The 23493-nt window shown below is 34.1% G+C and overlaps 1 protein-coding gene across 1 annotated transcript in view; it reads left to right on the forward strand.

Annotated features, from left to right (window-relative positions):
• LOC117340225 (TBC1 domain family member 23-like) overlaps positions 1-17879 on the forward strand; it is a 30712-nt gene extending 12833 nt beyond the window's left edge. Inside the window, exons 9-17 of the mRNA XM_033901978.1 lie at positions 1937-2065; positions 3099-3197; positions 5097-5172; positions 6819-6956; positions 8028-8167; positions 8839-8957; positions 10494-10573; positions 14304-14439; positions 15700-17879. Of these exons, the coding sequence (XP_033757869.1) occupies positions 1937-2065; positions 3099-3197; positions 5097-5172; positions 6819-6956; positions 8028-8167; positions 8839-8957; positions 10494-10573; positions 14304-14439; positions 15700-15979 (1197 nt within the window). The 3' untranslated portion in view covers positions 15980-17879. The remainder of the gene's footprint in view (positions 1-1936; positions 2066-3098; positions 3198-5096; positions 5173-6818; positions 6957-8027; positions 8168-8838; positions 8958-10493; positions 10574-14303; positions 14440-15699) is intronic.
• The last annotated feature ends 5614 nt before the right edge of the window (positions 17880-23493 follow it).

Below are 23493 nucleotides of genomic sequence, written 5' to 3' on the forward strand. Positions count from 1 at the left end.
TTTAAACCATGATATGATATATTTGTCACATGCTTATTTGATACTTTATTGTATCAAATTATCAAGAAAACTCATTAATATCTGTACGAGGGGCAGCTGTTTCTGCAATAATTGAGTCTATGCCATGGAGAAGTGTCCGTCTTCTGACTTTCCATCCATCTGTCCACAATTTTTGTTTGACTGATAAGTATATATATTTAATGAACGATTTACCTGCAGTTTGGTCACGATGCTCAGTTTACAAAAATACACACAGGTAAAAAATCAAGGTGGTCAATGTCCAATTTTGTGTCTTTTTAATAAATGAACATTTTATAAGCTCACCGGTTATGAGTAACCGAGAGCTAATGCTGTCACCCGGTGTTGGCGTCGGCGTCCCACCCCAAAACTTTAAAGTTTTTGGAGTAAGTTTTTGGAAAGCTTGTAAGTCCAAAAGTATACACCTCATGCCCTTCTAATTTGGTTTATACATTCATTAGAGGTCTAGAAATGATGTTATGGCAAAATCATGCAGAAAAAAATTGTGATTTTTTCGCATTTAACCATTTTGTAGACTTTACTTTTTTGGCACCAAAACTCACTTTAAAGTTTTGGGGGTAAGTCAAAAAGTATACACCTATCACCCTTCTAATTTGGTTTATACATTCATTAGAGATCCAGGAGTGATGTTATGGCACAATCATGCAAAAAAAATTTGTGATTTTTTTCCCGGCATTTTACCATTTAGTGGACTTACTTTTTTGGACACAAAAACCCACTTTTATTAAGATTTTAGGGGTTAGTTTTGGAAAGCTTGTAAGTCGACACCCTTTTATTTGATTTATACATCCATTAGAGGTCTAGGTGCGATATTGTGTGACATACAATTTCAAAATGACATGCTTATACATACATAAAAAATGAATGCATAGTGTGATTGCTGCCCCCGGTGAGCTTTCGTAATCATTGATTGCACTTGTTTTGATATGGTAAAGTCAGATTTAAAAAAAAGCCAACTGATCAAAAGTTAAGGTTTACAGGTCTGAGTACAAGGTCACTCAATCAAAGGTCAAGGTCAAATTTTGTATATTTTTACTGATGAATATTGTGTTATGATATAATAATTAAAAGCAAAATTGGTTAGAATTATAAAAAAGGAGTCAGCTGACCAAGAGTCAAGCTCACCAGGTCAGAGTTCAAGGTCATATTTCCTATGTTTTTCCTGATGAACATTTTGTGATGACATGATGAAGCAAAATTGTCCAAAGGTCAATGTCATAGTGTCATAGGTCAAGATCAGTGGGTCAGAGTCCTAGGTCACATTTTGTATTTTATCACTGATTAACATTTTGTTAAGACATTATGAAGCAAAGTTGTTGAGAATCATAGTTTATTAAAGATTAAAACCACAATGCTGTGTGTATGCTGAATTGAGGGTTCCGATCTCACTCACTGTCAACCGTGTATACACACCCGAGCCCCACTCGATTTGCACTCTTCTCCTTCTAGAATATATCTTCCGGTCACTCGATTTGAAGCTCTTCTGCTTCTGGAGGATCTTCTACCTCTTCCGTCTCGAAACTGGAAGATTTCTCTTCCAAGATGGCGGCGACCATGTTTTAAGTGTGCGAGTGATGAGTTTCACTAGAGAAGGATATATGAAACACATGCATGTGTTTTTATCATAGTGTTTGAGAAAACTTAAAAACTTGTTTATTTTGGGTTATATTCTCCTGGTTTACTCGATTTACATCTAACGGAATGCGATCTTCTTAGAAGGCTTCTCTTGTGAGAAGAGTGCAAATCGAGTGGGGCTCAGACTAAAGTTTACTGATTTCATTGGTAAGGCCAATTAGAGAATACACATCTGAAACGTAAATTTAACATATTAACATATGGACAAAAACTTCCTATGTAAAAAATTCAATGTAATAAAGATGAATATATAAACCTACAGGATTACCAAGGACCACTTTTTGGCATGAGCATGATCCCGGTCAGTGAAGCGTTTGGAATCCAGGTCTCTCAGGCTCTTTGTTTACCTGTATCAGTAGCAGAGCTGTTGCAGGCTAACAAATCTTCCTTAGTAAGTACATTTATTTTATATTCTGTCTCAACATTTGGTTTGTTTTTGTTTAACGTCCTATTAACAGCCAGGGTCATTTAAGGACGTGCCAGGTTTTAGAGGTGGGGGAAAGCCGGAGTACCCGGAGAAAAACCACCAGCCTATGGTCAGTACCTGGCAACTGCCCCACATAGGTTTCGAACTCGCAACCTAGTGGTGGAGGGCTAGTGTTAAAGTGTCGGGACACCTTAACCACTCGGCCACCGCGACCCCGCTGTCTCAACAACATCCTGAATCAATCCCTAGTCAACCTTTCATACCAACCTAATATTTGATTTACATCTGTGAATTGTTAGTCCATCATCAACAGCTGGCCAGCTATTGAAATTGCCCTAAATTCATGGTCTGTCGTCTGTCTGACCATCAATAATCTTTGCTATCATTATTTCTTTAGAAGTACTTAAGGGATATTCCTCAAACCTCCCCTATATATTATGTACTGTTCCCAGTGGTCCATATTTGTGCCTGTTCAGTTTTGAGTATGATTAGGAAAAGAAAACGGCTGACCGGTAGTCATCATGGATTTTGACAGTTATTTAAAGAATTCTTGAGAAGTAATGGAGGTATATTTCTCAAACTTGATAAGTAGGTTCCCTTTGGTCCTTGGTTGTGCCCATTTAATTTTCTTCGAAAAATCAAAATGATCAACAGGCTGCAGTCATTTATAATTAAAATTTGGTATCAATATTTATCAGAAAGCTTTTCTTTGATCTTTCTTAGACTTCATATCTTTAAGGTCCCCTTGTTATGTAATGATAAGACAAAAAGATCAGTGATCTTTCATAGGACTGATAAAAAACATTTTTAATATTATAATATATTATGAGTATTTTGTTGCTGCTCCTGTCTGAAGTTAAAACATCTTGGTCCATTTTAAGAATATGTAGATAATTTACAATAACTGATCAAGAGTACATTTACTTATTAGAACAAACTTTTCTCTCTAATATGTCTTCTGAGGTCCTTGTTTGCAAATGTCGACTCTGTATTTCAGAGTGGAGATGGGGTGCGGTACTTCATTGTGGACTGTCGACCAGCAGAACAGTACAACCGTGGCCACCTTCCCACGGCCTTCCATTTAGATGCTGACCTTGTATGTAGACATAAAAAGACTATTTCTTTATACAAATTACGGATACAATACTTGATATATCTCAAATTAATGATAGTGTACACCTATACACCTATTGTACAGATACAATACTTGATATATCTCATATTAATGATAGTGTACACCTATTGTACAGATACAATACTTGATATATCTCATATTAATGATAGTGTACACCTATTGTACAGATACAATACTTGATATATCTCATATTAATGATAGTGTACACCTATACACTTATTGTACAGATGCAATACTTGTTATATCTCTATGATGTACACATATTACACAATACTTGATATACAGTGGAACTTCGTTAACTCGAACTCGGATAACTCGAATACCCCGCTTAACTCGAAGTACCTCGCCGGTCCCGGCCGAATTCTCTCTTTATCTTAGTAAAAAATACTCGGAAAATTCGAATTCGGATAACTCGAAAAACTCGGATAATACGAAGTAAAAATTTGGTCCCAACAATAAAAATCCTACTTGAAATGTTCGAATAACTCGAAGTATAATTTTCGTCGATCGGTGGCAAACGCCGACATTTTTAAAGAGCTAGATCTAAATTCTGTTTGTAATACTGAACATATCGGCACTACTAACCTACATGCTATTATAAGTGTTTCATAAATTCATAAAAGAAATTGTCGGTTGAATCTTATAACAACAAGTCTTGGTGATAAAAAGTACTGCTTTACTTACATCAGGTAATTTCCCAAGGCGGTCGCCGATATCAGTACACACGATAGTCAACAACTCATCTACCCGTTCGCTCAAGCGGAACTAATCTCTGACACACCGGTAGATCTACCCGGGTGATGTTTTTACAGGTGTAGAAATGACACAGTCACCGGCGCCTATTAAATCTTTAAACTGCTGAAACAATAGCGTAATTACTGCCGAGGTGTTCAGAGTACAACTGTAACGGTCAGTGCTGTCTATTAAATCGGATAAAACGCCAACTCAGTTACAGTAACATTTTATACGCACATGCGCAGCCCAACTTCCGGTGCTAATACACATGGAAATGGCGTGGTTATCAATAAAAAGTATTTTATATATGTCCAATAAAAGGTAATGGTTCTGTTACGTTTTGTATGCAATCTGTGTTAAACTTAAACGGTTATTTGTTTTGACATTAATAACTTGTTATTTTGTCGAATTCCGTTTTATCGTTTACCTTTTGCAAACATGACTTGCACATCAGATCGTTATTGAAGTGACTAAGTGAAAGAAACTTTATCGTGACTGTATATCGGCAAAACTACACCAAATTACAAGTGACATAACGAAACATTACATATATATTTACATGTATTGACCAGTCTTCACACTAAACTGATGAGCGACAGAGCGAAGTTATAATGATTATATAATGTTGACAAATATTGACCAAACTTTTCACCAAAAACGATAACTCGCTTAATTCGAACACTCGGATAACTCAAAGTTTTTTCGTGGTCCCGTCGACTTCGAGTTAACGAAGTTCCACTGTATCTCTATGATGATGTACACATATTACACACATACAGTAAATTTGTTATATCTCTATGATGAACACATATTACACACATACAGTAAATTTGTTATATCTCTATGATGAACACATATTACACACATACAGTAAATTTGTTATATCTCTATGATTTACACATATTACACACATACAGTAAATTTGTTATATCTCTATGATGAACACATATTACACACATACAGTAAATTTGTTATATCTCTATGATGTACACATATTACACACATACAGTAAATTTGTTATATTTCCTATTTCAGTATAATGCTTAATCTACATGGAAGTTTAAGCAAAAGGCGGGAATATAACAGACAAGACATGAAATTGATTACAGTATTTTTCTATTTCAGATGTTACAAAACCCAATGGAGTTCAACACAGCTGTACAGGCATTACTGGCAGCTCAACAACAGGCTATTTTATCAAGTAGGTCAGAAACTAGGAGTGGGGGTTGCATGTCAAATCTGACTTATTTTCATGCAAAGCACATTTCATTTTGAATTTGATAATAATAAAAAAACAAATAATTACAGTCAAACTAATAATTGATTTTCAATGTCATTTACTAGCTTTCTGTTCTGAACAAAAGTTATTTATCAACAAGAATGAAGTCTTTTACTTTATCTTCAAATAAAGAGGGTAAGTTATTATTTGTATGTGTGTTTAGTTTCGGGTGCTCTTTGCACTGACATGTCATCTGTAGGAATAGACAAAATGTGGAGAAAACTTGTGTTCCAGTTACTTAATTTGCTGAAGAAAATAGAACACATAAAGTAGCAAAACTTTTCACATGAATTATTACTTTTGAACACCATTTTGACACTCAGTCAAAGATTTATTTCCTTGAAAAAAGGTAGGGGCACCCTTATTAGGGCAGGCGCCCTTATTAGGTCAAATAAGGTATGTTTAAATGTCAGGTAACCGTTAAAGCCCATGGGCTTCTTGTTTCTGGTTATACATGTTCAATTTTGGTACTGATCAGAAGGAAAAGTCGATATTTTGTGAATATGACATAGAACAGATAATTATAATTTAAAGAGACAAAATTACACCAAAGATCATAGAGAACAAAATTACACTAAAGATCATAGAGGACAAAATTACACTAAAGATCATAGAGGACAAAATTACACTAAAGATCATAGAGGACAAAATTACACTAAAGATCATAGAGGACAAAATTACACTAAAGATCATAGAGGACAAAATTACACTAAAGATCATAGAGGACAAAATTACACCAAAGATCATAGAGGACAAAATTACACTAAAGATCATAGAGGACAAAATTACACTAAAGATCATAGAGGACAAAATTACACTAAAGATCATAGAGGACAAAATTACATTAAAGATCATAGAGGACAAAATTACACTAAAGATCATAGAGGACAAAATTACACCAAAGATCATAGACCCAATAAATAATGTTAGTGACAACAGTAAATAAATGTATACTTTTTATTAGATCGTAGTGATGACAACAATAAATAAATGTATACTTTTTATTAGATCGTAGTGATGACAACAGTAAATAAATGTATACTTTCTATTAGATCGTAGTGATGACAACAGTAAATAAATGTATACTGTTTATTAGATCGTAGTGATGACAACAGTAAATAAATGTATACTTTTTTTTTATCGTAGTGATGACAACAGTAAATAAATGTATACTTTTTATTAGATCGTAGTGATGACAACAGTAAATAGTTGTATACTTTTTATTAGATCGTAGTGATGACAACAGTAAATAGTTGTTTACTTTTTTTTTATCGTAGTGATGACAACAGTAAATAGTTGTTTACTTTTTTTTTATCGTAGTGATGACAACAGTAAATAAATGTATACTTTTATTAGATCGTAGTGATGACAACAGTAAATAGTTGTATACTTTTTATTAGATCGTAGTGATGACAACAGTAAATAGTTGTTTACTTTTTTTTTATCGTAGTGATGACAACAGTAAATAAATGTATACTTTTTTTTTATCGTAGTGATGACAAGACGTACTTTGTGGTGACATCAGAGAGAATTATACAGCCTTAATGTGTTAATGGTTATTGTTACAGAGTCGGTGGCTGGGGGAGAACACCTGTGTTTTATTGGGAGTGGCCGAGAGGAAGAGGACCAGTATGTACACATGGTGGTGGCCAACTTCCTTCAGAAACACTACCAGTATATCAGCATAGCCCGCGGCGGCTACGCAGGTACCTCTCTACTTTCTGTATTCTCTTGATCTTATAGAGTAACTGCCCAGTAAAGTAGAGATTTTTTAATCTTCATTTTACTGATGTGCACCTTCCAAGTCTTCATTTTTGCATCCTTTATCTGTCCATCTGTAACAATTCTAGCCACTAAAATTTATTTCAGCACTTATCAAATAATCTCCATGACTTGTAAAGGTCAAAGCTATTGATGCCTCATTTTTAACGTAGATCACCACTAAAGTATAGTTTTCAAGATTCGGTGGCCTCTCTATATTTTGATATTTTTTTCCCACTATTTCCACTAAGAATAAATTGAGGGATCTGTTGATTAAGAGAGAAAGTAGGAAATGTTCATTATCATTCCTGACTTTGATATTACAGTACACCTGTAGTAATATACTCTTGACTTTGATATTACAGTACACCTGTAGTATTGTACGTACTCTGACTTTGATATTACAGTACACCTGTAGTAATGTACTCTGACTTTGATATTACAGTACACCTGTAGTATTGTACGTACTCTGACTTTGATATTACAGTACACCTGTAGTATTGTACGTACTCTGACTTTGATATTACAGTACACCTGTAGTAATGTACTCTGACTTTGATATTACAGTACACCTGTAGTTATGTACTCTGACTTTGATATTACAGTACACCTGTAGTAATGTACTCTGACTTTGATATTACAATACACCTGTAGTAATGTACTCTGACTTTGATATTACAGTACACTGTAGTTATGTACTCTGACTTTGATATTACAGTACACCTGTAGTAATATACTCTGACTTTGATATTACAGTACACCTGTAGTAATGTACTCTGACTTTGATATTACAGTACACCTGTAGTATTGTACTCTGACTTTGATATTACAGTACACCTGTAGTAATGTACTCTGACTTTGATATTACAGTACACCTGTACTAATGTAATTTACTCTGACTTTGATATTACAGTACACCTGTAGTAATGTACTCTGACTTTGATATTACAGTATTTACATTTTATTAATTGATTGTGATAATCATACATAATCAAAGTTTTAAATGTTATATCCAGCTGTGGTACAGGTATTACGTGAGAATGTGATAGCAGACCTGGGGGAGGAGTATACAAGGCTATTGGAAGTTTGCAGTATGGACGTTTGTGGTAGTGCCAGTGACGTAGAAAATGGTGAAGATTTCACAAGCAGGTTAAAGGTAAGAAAATCACCAGCAATGTGGGTACTTCTAGATTATTGTTATGACATTCTATCAGATGTTGAATACCTCCCCGTTCAACCTTAAGTGTTAAGCTTGAATATAAAGGCGAGATTTCCGGCAATGCTAAATCCATCACATTTTTATCTCCAGTTCCTAATGTTTTCAGATACGTAACTTCTTGCTTTACAGTTGCATACATGATATCTAATCTAACATGTCATTATCAGCATGTAGATGCTTTTTCATTTTTTGCACAAAAAAAGGCACTATATTCTTGCGTAACCAATAGCACATACAGGCTATCATATTTGCGCCATTTTGAAACCCAACCTTAATGTAATAAATTAAATATAATTAATGTAAACTTTTAAATTATTTATTTTACAACTGTAAGTTACATCAACTTATAATCAATTTTTGTTGGCCTGGATGCAAGAGTGTGAGTGGTCTAACTGTGGGAAGAATCTATAGTACCCAGACTCATATCACTTGACAGGTGACCCCATACCTTTTGACGTCCGATTTGAACCCCAGTCGCCGAGGTGAAAGGCGAGTGTGTTCCCACTGCACAACAGACCACCTTAAATTTGTACTGTACCGACTGAGTTATGTCAGCTTCCGAGTGAGGATTCTTAACAAAAATAATGTGTTTTCTTATCTCATTTTAGGGTGAAACTGGAGACGGATCATTATTTGGGAAAATCTCTAGTGTAGTGAAAAACAAAGGTGCTGTGATGAAGCAAAAACTCACTGACTATATAAAAAATGAGCACCAGCTTCCAGAGAGGTGAGTCAAAATGTGATCACATCTAGCCCGGTTGGCTGTCGTAGGACTTACATATTATAACTGAGCAATTTAGGAAATTCTTTTCTATATCCTACCTTAAAGCAATTTGTATAAAACCACTTCCCATCATGATTACACAAATTTTGTTTTCTATGCTGTACATTTAAAGAAAAAAACATATTAGAGGACTGGTCAATAAGCCAAGTGGTCGATGAAGTTTGTCATAACTTAGCATAGAATTACAAATAAGCAATTGTGATATCCTGACTTCCATTCAACAGGCATGTTCTGTTGTGGTTTGAAGTTTGTTTATGATTTGCCGTCTTTTGTTTGTCAGATCTCCTACATAATTTTTAGACATTCTGTCTGAAATTTTGCAGGCTTTGCCTCATTATAATCATGATATATTGTTGTGTTCCTATTAAAGGAATTTTGATTTGACTTCTTTTTCATTTACAGAAGTTATTATCACCTTTCTTTAACTATTGGATTTTTGTCCAAAGATATCCTCCTGCAATTTTTGTGTTTTAGTTGTGTTTCCACAAGACACAATGCGATTCGATTATTTTTGCAAAAGTTTTTGTCCTTTGTCCGTCTGTCCTTGTCCACTGTGCGTTAACTTCGAACTTCTTCTCTCCACCAATGCGATTCAGCTCAAACTTGCTGGAGATGGTCCTGGTCATGAACAAGTAGTGTAACTGTTCGAGCCAGTTCAAAATCAAACATAGATGCTATGATTGCCCATTCATAACACCATTGTGCAATCATAGTCTTCATTAAGAACCCACATTTTAGACTTCTGATTGTATCAATTAGATTTAGATGAAACCTACTGATTATGATCCCAAGCTTAAAGAGGCTTACCCGCAGACGGACCGGTAAACGGCACATCTCCGATCACTAAATAAACTTCAGTACACGCTTCTATGTGACAAAATTAGAGGCTTTCCGACTTTATTTCTTGAAAACAATTACAGAATATGTATTTAAAAGACGTTTTAAAACTCAACCTGAGAGGGAAATGTATGGAATATAACTGCAAATCTTTGTAAATCTCCGCTGCCTTTGAAGTTATCACTGTGCGGCACTGTGCACGTGCTTGTTTCTTTGATGTGTCAATCAAATTAGACTCCACTTTATAGCGGGGACTTATTGCGGGTTGCGATTAAATAAATAATATTTAAAAAATGAGGTTTTAATATCACTTTTCAGCGTTTTATCAGGAAAATAAAATGAAAAACTCAACAATTCCAACAATCTGTCATGTGTAAAAATTCTTTTTCTATTAGCCAATTTTTCTGATCTCTCTGCGGGCAAGCCTCTTTAAGCTAGTCATGACCATGTGTTGTTATTTTCAATGTTGACCTTGTGGGTGTGTGACCAGAGAGAGAGGACATCATTTAGGTGGTTTCAGTAAGTGTCATAACAATGATATCTCCGATGGCTTTCCTCTGGACCTCTAATTGTAGGTATAGATAACATGATCATGATTCTGTCAATGATGTAAATACATACTCTGTAATATCTCTTTTATAGGCATGTAAGTAATACAGACAGAGTGGGCAAACGATATCGCAACATGGAGAATGTCTTCTCTATCGACGACGACGATGATGGTAAGTTGTTTCAAAGTTAAACCATACAAAAATATCCTGACTTTAATCATTTTAAACAAGAATTTTTTTTTTTCAAACCAATAACACAAGACAGTTGTACACATAAACCAGTCCAAGATGGTTGACAGTTAGCTCCTCCTGTTAACTTTACTGGTACTGACCCTGACACACAGTGTTATCTTTGGGTGATGTTAGCTCTTCCTGTTAACTTTACTGGTACTGACCCTGACACACAGTGTTATCTTTGGGTGATGTTAGCCCCTCCTGTTAACTTTACTGGTACTGACCCTGACACACAGTGTTATCTTTGGGTGATGTTAGCCCCTCCTGTTAACTTTACTGGTACTGACCCTGACACACAGTGTTATCTTTGGGTGATGTTAGCCCCTCCTGTTAACTTTACTGGTACTGACCCTGACACACAGTGTTATCTTTGGGTGATGTTAGCTCCTCCTGTTAACTTTACTGGTACTGACCCTGACACACAGTGTTATCTTTGGGTGATGTTAGCTGCTCCTGTTAACTTTACTAGTACTGACCCTGACACACAGTGTTATCTTTGGGTGATGTTAGCTCCTCCTGTTAACTTTACTGGTACTGACCCTGACACACAGTGTTATCTTTGGGTGATGTTAGCTCCTCCTGTTAACTTTACTGGTACTGACCCTGACACACAGTGTTATCTTTGGGTGATGTTAGCTGCTCCTGTTAACTTTACTAGTACTGACCCTGACACACAGTGTTATCTTTGGGTGATGTTAGCTGCTCCTGTTAACTTTACTAGTACTGACCCTGACACACAGTGTTATCTTTGGGTGATGTTAGCTCCTCCTGTTAACTTTACTGGTACTGACCCTGACACACAGTGTTATCTTTGGGTGATGTTAGCTCCTCCTGTTAACTTTACTAGTACTGACCCTGACACACAGTGTTATCTTTGGGTGATGTTAGCTCCTCCTGTTAACTTTACTGGTACTGACCCTGACACACAGTGTTATCTTTGGGTGATGTTAGCGCCTCCTGTTAACTTTACTAGTACTGACCCTGACACACAGTGTTATCTTTGAGTGACAGTTAGCTCCTGTTAACTTTACTGGTACTGACCCTGACACACAGTGTTATCTTTGGGTGATGTTAGCTCCTCCTGTTAACTTTACTGGTACTGACCCTGACACACAGTGTTATCTTTGGGTGATGCTAGCTCCTCCTGTTAACTTTACTGGTACTGACCCTGACACACAGTGTTATCTTTGGGTGATGTTAGCTCCTCCTGTTAACTTTACTGGTACTGACCCTGACACACAGTGTTATCTTTGGGTGATGTTAGCTCCTCCTGTTAACTTTACTGGTACTGACCCTGACACACAGTGTTATCTTTGGGTGATGTTAGCTCCTCCTGTTAACTTTACTGGTACTGACCCTGACACACAGTGTTATCTTTGGGTGATGTTAGCTCCTGTTAACTTTACTGGTACTGACCCTGACACACAGTGTTATCTTTGGGTGATGTTAGCTCCTCCTGTTAACTTTACTAGTACTGACCCTGACACACAGTGTTATCTTTGGGTGATGTTAGCTCCTCCTGTTAACTTTACTGGTACTGACCCTGACACACAGTGTTATCTTTGGGTGATGTTAGCTCCTCCTGTTAACTTTACTGGTACTGACCCTGACACACAGTGTTATCTTTGGGTGATGTTAGCTCCTCCTGTTAACTTTACTGACCCTGACACACAGTGTTATCTTTGGGTGATGTTAGCTCCTCCTGTTAACTTTACTGGTACTGACCCTGACACACAGTGTTATCTTTGGGTGATGTTAGCGCCTCCTGTTAACTTTACTGGTACTGACCCTGACACACAGTGTTATCTGTGGGTGATGTTAGCTCCTCCTGTTAACTTTACTGGTACTGACCCTGACACACAGTGTTATCTTTGGGTGATGTTAGCTCCTGTTAACTTTACTGGTACTAACCCTGACACACAGTGTTATCTTTGGGTGACAGTTAGCTCCTGTTAACTTTACTGGTACTAACCCTGACACACAGTGTTATCTTTGGGTGATGTTAGCTCCTCCTGTTAACTTTACTGGTACTGATCCTGACACACAGTGTTATCTTTGGGTGATGTTAGCTCCTCCTGTTAACTTTACTAGTACTGACCCTGACACACAGTGTTATCTTTGGGTGATGTTAGCTCCTCCTGTTAACTTTACTGACCCTGACACACAGTGTTATCTTTGGGTGATGTTAGCTCCTCCTGTTAACTTTACTGGTACTGACCCTGACACACAGTGTTATCTTTGGGTGATGTTAGCGCGTCCTGTTAACTTTACTGGTACTGACCCTGACACACAGTGTTATCTTTGGGTGATGTTAGCTCCTCCTGTTAACTTTACTGGTACTGACCCTGACACACAGTGTTATCTTTGGGTGATGTTAGCGCGTCCTGTTAACTTTACTGGTACTGACCCTGACACACAGTGTTATCTTTGGGTGATGTTAGCTCCTCCTGTTAACTTTACTGGTACTGACCCTGACACACAGTGTTATCTTTGGGTGATGTTAGCTCCTCCTGTTAACTTTACTGACCCTGACACACAGTGTTATCTTTGGGTGATGTTAGCTCCTCCTGTTAACTTTACTGGTACTGACCCTGACACACAGTGTTATCTTTGGGTGATGTTAGCTCCTCCTGTTAACTTTACTGGTACTGACCCTGACACACAGTGTTATCTTTGGGTGATGTTAGCTCCTCCTGTTAACTTTACTGGTACTGACCCTGACACACAGTGTTATCTTTGGGTGATGTTAGCTCCTGTTAACTTTACTGGTACTGACCCTGACACACAGTGTTATCTTTGGGTGATGTTAGCTCTTCCTGTTAACTTTACTGGTACTGACCCTGACACACAGTGTTATCTTTGGGTGATGTTAGCCCCTCCTGTTAACTTTACTGGTACTGACCCTGACACACAGTGTTATCTTTGGGTGATGTTAGCTCCTCCTGTTAACTTTACTGGTACTGACCCTGACACACAGTGTTATCTTTGGGTGATGTTAGCTCCTGTTAACTTTACTGGTACTGACCCTGACACACAGTGTTATCTTTGGGTGATGTTAGCTCCTCCTGTTAACTTTACTGGTACTGACCCTGACACACAGTGTTATCTGTGGGTGATGTTAGCTCCTCCTGTTAACTTTACTGGTACTGACCCTGACACACAGTGTTATCTTTGGGTGATGTTAGCCTCCTGTTAACTTTACTGGTACTGACCCTGACACACAGTGTTATCTTTGGGTGATGTTAGCTCCTCCTGTTAACTTTACTGGTACTGACCCTGACACACAGTGTTATCTTTGGGTGATGTTAGCTCCTCCTGTTAACTTTACTGGTACTGACCCTGACACACAGTGTTATCTTTGGGTGATGTTAGCTCCTCCTGTTAACTTTACTGGTACTGACCCTGACACACAGTGTTATCTTTGGGTGATGTTAGCTCCTCCTGTTAACTTTACTGGTACTGACCCTGACACACAGTGTTATCTTTGGGTGATGTTAGCTCGTCCTGTTAACTTTACTAGTACTGACCCTGACACACAGTGTTATCTTTGGGTGATGTTAGCTCCTCCTGTTAACTTTACTGGTACTGCAGCTTTACAGTATTTACTTCATCATAAGTTATAGAACTGATAGTTATTTATAGAAATAAGTTGTTTCCTTCTTTCCAGCTGAAGATCAAACTGTGAGCTCCTCCGATGATGAGAGGAAGGAGACCATCAGTCTGGAGACGTGGCTAAAGAAACCTGACATTGTGTACACATGTAAATGTCAGGAAGTCCTATCAAGTGGCTACATGTATCCTACGTACGTATCTTAATACCAAGTTTACAAACAGCATTTTTCATCATTACTCTAGACTAGCATTTTCATTTTTTTTCCATTAAAAATTCTACAGATGAACAAGAGTTCAATAAATGATTTTAAATTGACATTAATGCCATCCACGCTTCATAATGTATCATGTCATCCTCACCTCATAATTAAAATGAATGTACTCCACACCTTGTAATGTATAATGTCATCCTGACCTTGTAATGTATGATGTCATCCTGACCTTGTATTGTATAATGTCATCCTGACCTTGTAATGTATGTAATCCACACCTTGTAATGTATAATGTCATCCTGACCTTGTAATGTATGATGTCATCCTGACCTTGTAATGTATAATGTCATCCACACCTTGTAATGTATAATGTCATCCACACCTTGTAATGTATGATGTCATCCTGACCTTGTAATGTATGATGTCATCCACACCTTGTAATGTATGATGTCATCCTGACCTTGTAATGTATGATGTCATCCTGACCTTGTAATGTATGATGTCATCCACACCTTGTAATGTATGATGTCATCCTGACCTTGTAATGTATGATGTCATCCACACCTTGTAATGTATGATGTCATCCTGACCTTGTAATGTATAATGTCATCCACACCTTGTAATGTATGATGTCATCCACACCTTGTAATGTATGATGTCATCCACACCTTGTAATGTATGATGACATCCACACCTTGTAATGTATGATGTCATCCTGACCTTGTAATGTATGATGTCATCCTGACCTTGTAATGTATGATGTCATCCTGACCTTGTAATGTATGATGTCATCCACACCTTGTAATGTATGATGTCATCCTGACCTTGTAATGTATAATGTCATCCTGACCTTGTAATGTATGATGTCATCCACACCTTGTAATGTATGATGTCATCCACACCTTGTAATGTATAATGTCATCCACACCTTGTAATGTATGATGTCATCCTGACCTTGTATTGTATGATGTCATCCACACCTTGTATTGTATAATGTCATCCACACCTTGTAATGTCATCCACATGCTAACTTTTTAAATATCATGTCAGTAATCAAGAGACTTGGATATTAGGCCAATAGTATGCTGGAATAAAAGGCCCCAAAACTTATTTATTCAATGAATAAATGTAGATTACTTCTGTATTTGAGAAAGCTTAGCCTAGATGAGCTAGGGCCTTTTATTTGTTTGTTTTGAAGAGAATTGTTGCAATGAGTATTTTAATGATTTCTTTTCGCAGATATCTATTTGTGACAGACTCCCATCTCTATGTCCTTCGAGAGATCACATCTCGTAAGGGCATGGCACACATCCAGGCACGACGGGCTCTTGGCAGCATTGTCAAAATCACATCCAAAAAGAGACATCCAGAGCTGATCACATTTAAATACGGGTGTACGGAGGACGATAACTCTATAACGGTGTCGGACTTGGAGCGATTCTTAATTCCAAAAGCAGGGGAGGCAACCAAAGTGATAAAGATACAGATAATGAAAGTGCTTGATGCACTTGAGCGGTGATGATGATTTACTCGGATTGGGAGTCATCTTGTGTGTATGAATTTGAGGGAAGATTGTTTTGTTGGTTTTGTATATAATAGTTATTATATTCACATCATGATGATTTTCCGAGGCTGTCTAAATGGTGGATATATATATCATTGTGGTAGAAACAGGTCACATGACTCCTGTTTTTTTTATATGGAATTTATTTCAAACTCATAAGTTATTTTTCAAAAGTTACAAAAGACACTTGCTAAAGCTCATGTCTTTTTGAACTTAAAAAAATTACTTACTCAAGTGAAATAAATTCCATATCCAACAAGCACTCGTTGTGTAACCTCTATATATATATGTATATGAGTGTTTTTTGGTGAATTTACAAACATTAGATATCAGTATGAAGTTTGTTAGAATTAATTTTAATTAATTTTGTGATAATTCTCGGAAAAGTCCTACATTCTCTACAAAACCATGTTTCTGGAGTTAAGTGATTTGCTGAGTTGACAAACTGAGAATTGTTCTATATTGTTATACCTGGTGCTGGTGGTAGATTTGCTGACGTACTAAAACCTGTCCTACACCTACAATATCACATATTTAGAATGAAGGTGATGTTTACATACCAGGTACCACATAGGTTACCAAATTAGTTTTCATTTTGATTGAAGGAAGAGTTAAATTTTCAAAGCAGTTATTTCAAAACGAAACCAGTGTTTTTGCAATATTCATGTCTTATTAAGGGAAAATACAGTACTGTAAAATTAATGTCTTCTTGAACAATATATAAGTACAGTGCTGCAATTGTTTTTGACTGCTATATGACTAAAGTTACATAGTGAAACTGTTGTTAAATAGTATTATTAGCTCACCTGGCGCAATTATTCTGACTTCTGTAGAAATGTTAGTACATATTCGATGCAATATGCAGGTGAGCCATACAGGCTTTTTGGGTCTCTTGTTGGTTTTGTTTGCATTTTGCTTTTTATAATTGTGTTTTTGTTGATTCCACTCTTTTCTGTTGACCTGGTATCTATTAAATCTGTGATAAAAGAAATTCTACTTCACCTTAGGAAAGTTATTGGACCTTGACCTGGTATTATTCACGATTTGTAAGTTAAACCACCGAACTTGTATTGTCAAATGGAGGTTAGTTTGACCTCTGACATTGTAATTTTAAAATTGAGGTTAAAAATTCTTTTTTTATGAAAAATATCAATTAATAACGATTAGAATAGGTTTTGTTAGGTTAGCTAAGATGAAGTCTCAAGTGACCTATTCTAATCAACTTTTATCTGTCGCCGTTCGCCATCTGTCGTATGTTAGTGAACAATTTTTATTTTCCACTTGAACCCCTGAACCAATTTCAACGAAATTTTGCAGAAACAAGGGGCTAATAGGCTGAGCCAAATTGATGAAAATTGACTGAAATTTCAAATATCTTATTCTTAATTCCTAGATATGGTAGAAACAATTACCCTTCATAGATATGAAGGTCTTAACTTAAAGGTGCTTTTATCAAAAATTTGAATTTCATGACCCTGGGGCCTCACATTTACCCTCAGGAAGGTAAAATTCAAGGAAAATAACATTTTAAGCCTCATTTGTTGAATTATCATTGGAAATAATTTGAAGTTGATTAGAATGATCAGTATAAAATTGCAATTTGGTAGTTTGCATGTAATTATGACTGATTCCCCACGAGGTCAAAATGGGTCAAATTGAGAGAAATATGTATTAAAGAACTACCAACAAGTGACTGTTAAGTCCCATTGACATCTTGTTTGTATAATATTTGTTATTTGATACCTGAAATGTTGACAAAGTCGGAAATCACCTGAAATGTGAAATGTTGACAAAGTCAGAAATCACCTGAAATGTTGACAAAGTCGGAAATCATATGACTGTTATTGTGTTAGTATTGGTTTGTGACTTTATTTGTTATTCATGAAATTCAGTATCAAAACAACAAGTTGTACATATCAGAGTAAAAAGTATCGGTATTGATGTATTTTAATGTTTGAAAATTGTGGGAGTGATAAATCTGAAATGGTATTAATATATTTTAATGTTTGAAAATTGTGGGCGTGATAAATCTGGAACATAACAATAATGAAACAATATAACTAAGGATAGTTGTTTGAGGGAAATTTACACGGTACTGTAGTCTGGGAAATGTAACGGGGTTAATTACAGTAAAGTATTATTACTGTTGTTTCATCATACGAGTCTTCTCTACTATTTTGGGTTAAATTATACATCACACGAGTCTTCTCTACTATTTTGGGTTAAATTATACATCAGACGATTCTTCTCTACTATTTTGGGTTAAATTATACATCATACGAGTCTTCTCTACTATTTTGGGTTAAATTATACATCACACGAGTCTTCTCTACTATTTTGGGTTAAATTATACATCATACGAGTCTTCTCTACTATTTTGGGTTAAATTATACATCATACGAGTCTTCTCTACTATTTTGGGTTAAATTATACTCCACACGAGTCTTCTCTACTATTTTGGGTTAAATTTTACATCACACGAGTCTTCTCTACTATTTAAGGATTAACATCAATTATTTTTTCTGTTATACAGTCATAACAGAAAAAACTGGAGTGTACTCTAAATAAACCGCGAAGCGGTTTATGAAGAGAGTACACTCCAGTTTTTTATGTTATGACTGTATAACAGAAAAAATAATTAATGTTAATTCTTATAATTTAATTTCGTCTTATACACACCAAGATATTTCACTTTCTTTGGTGAACTCTTTTCTGTGATAAATTATTACGCAACGTCACCAGCCAATAAAAAATGACGTTACATTTCGCAACGTCAATGGAGGTATAACAAAATTATTTCAGCCAATGAAAATGCGTGTTTCATACAAAATTAAATTATTTTGGGTTAAATTATACATCAAATATTCTCTCATTATTAATGGTACATTTGGCTAGTTAAAGGTTGTGTTATGTTATAATTGATATAAGTGTATGTAGCATTTATCGAGGTGTAACAAGTTACATGTATCTTATTAATAGTGAGCTTCAGTTTATTTGTGATGGAAATTCATTTTTTAGTTCTATAGCATTGAAGGTTGCTTGATAAAAAAATGAACAACCTATTGAATTTGCACTCTGAACAAATTTACTTTTTACACATAAATGATGAAATTGATTAGTTCTTGGAAAGAAGCTAGATGATCAACATTGGTCAATACTTATAAGGTATCGTTGGTGGGATGTAGTACACTGTGTTGTTATTGTTGTTTATTGTTTACAAAGATAAACAATGTAATTGCTGCACATCACAGGACTGCATAGTTAATTATCAAAACTTCTTACATATTTCTTTATACTCCTCATAGTATAGTGTTGAAAACAACTTATTGCCTCGTAGAATGGCAAAGGAGAAGTCCTATATATGTTTGAGGACTAGGTTAAACCTGAGGTTGTGTGTGTCCATGACTTGATGCACACACAATAGATATCATTAACATGTATTTAATTTGGTATTCCGGAGCTTGTATAATACTCAATGTTACTTGTACATATTCAGCATTCCATCCTTCCAATATTGAAGTGTCTATTGTGTGCTAGTGTGAGATATAATGGTATTTCTATACTTTTATTTACCCGTTCAATTTTATGTTTTGTAAACATGTCACTTTAGGTTTCTGTAATAACCACAATCATGATACATGGTGTTACATACAGGAAAGTGACTGTTATTTATAGGGTGTGTTGAGTCTGAAGTTGGCAAAACTAATTTGTTTCTGGAAAATCCAGTTGTCTTTTAGGCTCTTTTGCTTCTTGTGCTAAGTTTTAAATTTTAGTCTGAAATTGTGCAATATATAGTATGAAAGTAGAACATTCTTTATTTATTATTGAAATGCTGAGTTCTATACGAGTGTAGATGGCTGACCTCAGCCAGCTGTGTAGAGCCTGGTTAGCTTAATCATAGTTTATAGATGCTACATGATCGATAGCGTATGTCAGCATATATACTTCATAAAAATGAACATGATGAACCCAATTTATGGAAAGAACAGCAAAAACGATGGCTCCTAAAAGTAATCCCTTATAAGGCCGAAAGTTACATGCAGACTTAGAATGGTATAAAATTAGTATTCAATTTAGAAGATAGAAATAGAGCTCAAACTTTAGGAGGGTGTGATAGTGTAAGGTTTATAACTTTGTAGTGTAAGGTTTATAACTTTATAGTGTAAGGTTTATAACTTTGTAGTGTAAGGTTTATAACTTTATAGTGTAAGGTTTATAACTTTATAGTGTAAGGTTTATAACTTTATAGTGTAAGGTATAACTTTATAGTGTAAGGTTTATAACTTTATAGTGTAAGGTTTATAACTTTATAGTGTAAGGTTTATAACTTTATAATGTAATGTTTATAACTTTATAGTGTAAGGTTTATAACTTTATAGTGTAAGGTTTATAACTTTATAGTGTAAGGTTTATAACTTTATAGTGTAAGGTTTAACTTTATAATGTAAGGTTTATAACTTTATAGTGTAAGGTTTAACTTTATAATGTAAGGTTTATAACTTTATAGTGTAAGGTTTATAACTTTATAGTGTAAGGTTTATAACTTTATAGTGTAAGGTTTATAACTTTATAGTAAGGTTTATAACTTTATAGTGTAAGGTTTATAACTTTATAGTGTAAGGTTTAACTTTATAGTGTAAGGTTTATAACTTTATAGTGTAAGGTTTATAACTTTATAGTGTAAGGTTTAACTTTATAGTGTAAGGTTTATAACTTTATAGTGTAAGGTTTATAACATTATAGTGTAAGGTTTATAACTTTATAGTGTAAGGTTTATAACTTTATAGTGTAAGGTTTATAACTTTATAGTGTAAGGTTTATAACTTTATAGTGTAAGGTTTATAACTTTATAGTGTAAGGTTTATAACTTTATAGTGTAAGGTTTATAACTTTATAGTAAGGTTTATAACTTTATAGTGTAAGGTTTATAACTTTATAGTGTAAGGTTTATAACTTTATAGTGTAAGGTTTAACTTTATAGTGTAAGGTTTATAACTTTATAGTGTAAGGTTTATAACTTTATAGTGTAAGGTTTATAACTTTATAGTGTAAGGTTTATAACATTATAGTGTAAGGTTTATAACATTATAGTGTAAGGTTTATAACTTTATAGTGTAAGGTTTATAACTTTGTAGTGTAAGGTTTATAACTTTATAGTGTAAGGTTTAACTTTATAGTGTAAGGTTTATAACTTTACAGTGTAAGGTTTATAACTTTATAGTGTAAGGTTTATAACTTTATAGTGTAAGGTTTATAACTTTATAACTTTATAGTGTAAGGTTTATAACTTTATAGTGTAAGGTTATAACTTTATAGTGTAAGGTTTATAACTTTATAGTGTAAGGTATAACTTTATAGTGTAAGGTTTATAACTTTATAGTGTATAGTGTAAGGTTTATAACTTTATAGTGTAAGGTATAACTTTATAGTGTAAGGTTTATAACTTGATAGTGTAAGGTTTATAACTTTATAGTGTAAGGTTTATAACTTTATAGTGTAAGGTTTATAACTTTATAGTATAAGGTTTAACTTTATAGTGTAAGGTTTATAACTTGATAGTGTAAGGTTTATAACTTTGTAGTTTAAGGTTTATAACTTTGTAGTGTAAGGTTTATAACTTTATAGTGTAAGGTTTATAACTTTATACTGTAAGGTTTATAACTTTATAGTATAAGGTTTAACTTTATAGTGTAAGGTTTAACTTTATAGTGTAAGGTTTATAACTTTATAGTGTAAGGTTTATAACTTTGTAGTGTAAGGTTTATAACTTTGTAGTGTAAGGTTTATAACTTTATAGTGTAAGGTTTATAACTTTATAGTGTAAGGTTTATAACTTGATAGTGTACGGTTTATAACTTTATAGTGTAAGGTTTATAACTTTATAGTGTAAGGTTTATAACTTTATAGTGTAAGGTTTATAACTTTATAGTGTAAGGTTTATAACTTTATAACTTTATAGTGTAAGGTTTATAACTTTATAGTGTAAGGTTTATTACTTTATAGTGTAAGGTTTATAACTTTATAGTGTAAGGTTTATAACTTTACAGTGTAAGGTTTATAACTTTATAGTGTAAGGTTTACAACTTTATAGTGTAAGGTTTATAACTTTATAGTGCATGGTTTATAACTTTATAGTGTAAGGTTTATAACTTTATAGTGTAAGGTTTATAACTTTATAGACTAAGTGTAAGGTTTATAACTTTACAGTGTAAGGTTTAACTTTATAGTGTAAGGTTTATAACTTTATAGTGTAAGGTTTATAACTTTATAGTGTAAGGTTTATAACTTTATAGTGTAAGGTTTATAACTTTATAGTGTAAGGTTTATAACTTTATAGTGTAAGGTTTATAACTTTATAGTGTAAGGTTTATAACTTTATAGTGTAAGGTTTATAACTTTATAGTGTAAGGTTTATAACTTTATAGTGTAAGGTTTATAACTTTATAGTGTAAGGTTTATAACTTTATAGTGTAAGGTTTATAACTTTATAGTGTAAGGTTTATAACTTTATAGTGTAAGGTTTATGACTTTGTAGTGTAAGGTTTATAACTTTATAGTGTAAGGTTTATAACATTATAGTGTAAGGTTTAACTTTATAGTGTAAGGTTTATAACTTTATAGTGTAAGGTTTATAACTTTGTAGTGTAAGGTTTATAACTTTATAGTGTAAGGTATAACTTTATAGTGTAAGGTTTATAACTTTATAGTGTAAGGTTTATAATTTTATAGTGCATGGTTTATAACTTTATAGTGTAAGGTTTATAACTTTATAGTGTAAGGTTTATAACTTTGTAGTGTAAGGTTTATAACTTTATAATGTAAGGTTTATAACTTTGTAGTGTAAGGTTTATAACTTTATAGTGTAAGGTTTATAACTTTATAGTGTAAGGTTTATAACTTTGTAGTGTAAGGTTTATAACTTTATAGTGTAAGGTATAACTTTATAGTGTAAGGTTTATAACTTTATAGTGTAAGGTTTATAATTTTATAGTGCATGGTTTATAACTTTATAGTGTAAGGTTTATAACTTTATAGTGTAAGGTTTATAACTTTGTAGTGTAAGGTTTATAACTTTATAATGTAAGGTTTATAACTTTGTAGTGTAAGGTTTATAACTTTATAGTGTAAGGTTTATAACTTTATAGTGTAAGGTTTATAATTTTATAGTGCATGGTTTATAACTTTATAGTGTAAGGTTTATAACTTTATAGTGTAAGGTTTATAACTTTGTAGTGTAAGGTTTATAACTTTATAATGTAAGGTTTATAACTTTATAATGTAAGGTTTATAACTTTGTAGTGTAAGGTTTATAACTTTATAGTGTAAGGTTTAACTTTATAGTATAAGGTTTATAACTTTATAGTGTAAGGTTTATAACTTTATAGTGTAAGGTTTATAACTTTATAGTGTAAGGTTTAACTTTATAGTGTAAGGTTTATAACTTTATAGTGTAAGGTTTATAACTTTAT

This window comes from Pecten maximus, chromosome 13 (genome assembly GCF_902652985.1).
Source record: "Pecten maximus chromosome 13, xPecMax1.1, whole genome shotgun sequence".
NCBI classification, from domain to species: Eukaryota; Metazoa; Mollusca; class Bivalvia; order Pectinida; family Pectinidae; genus Pecten; species Pecten maximus.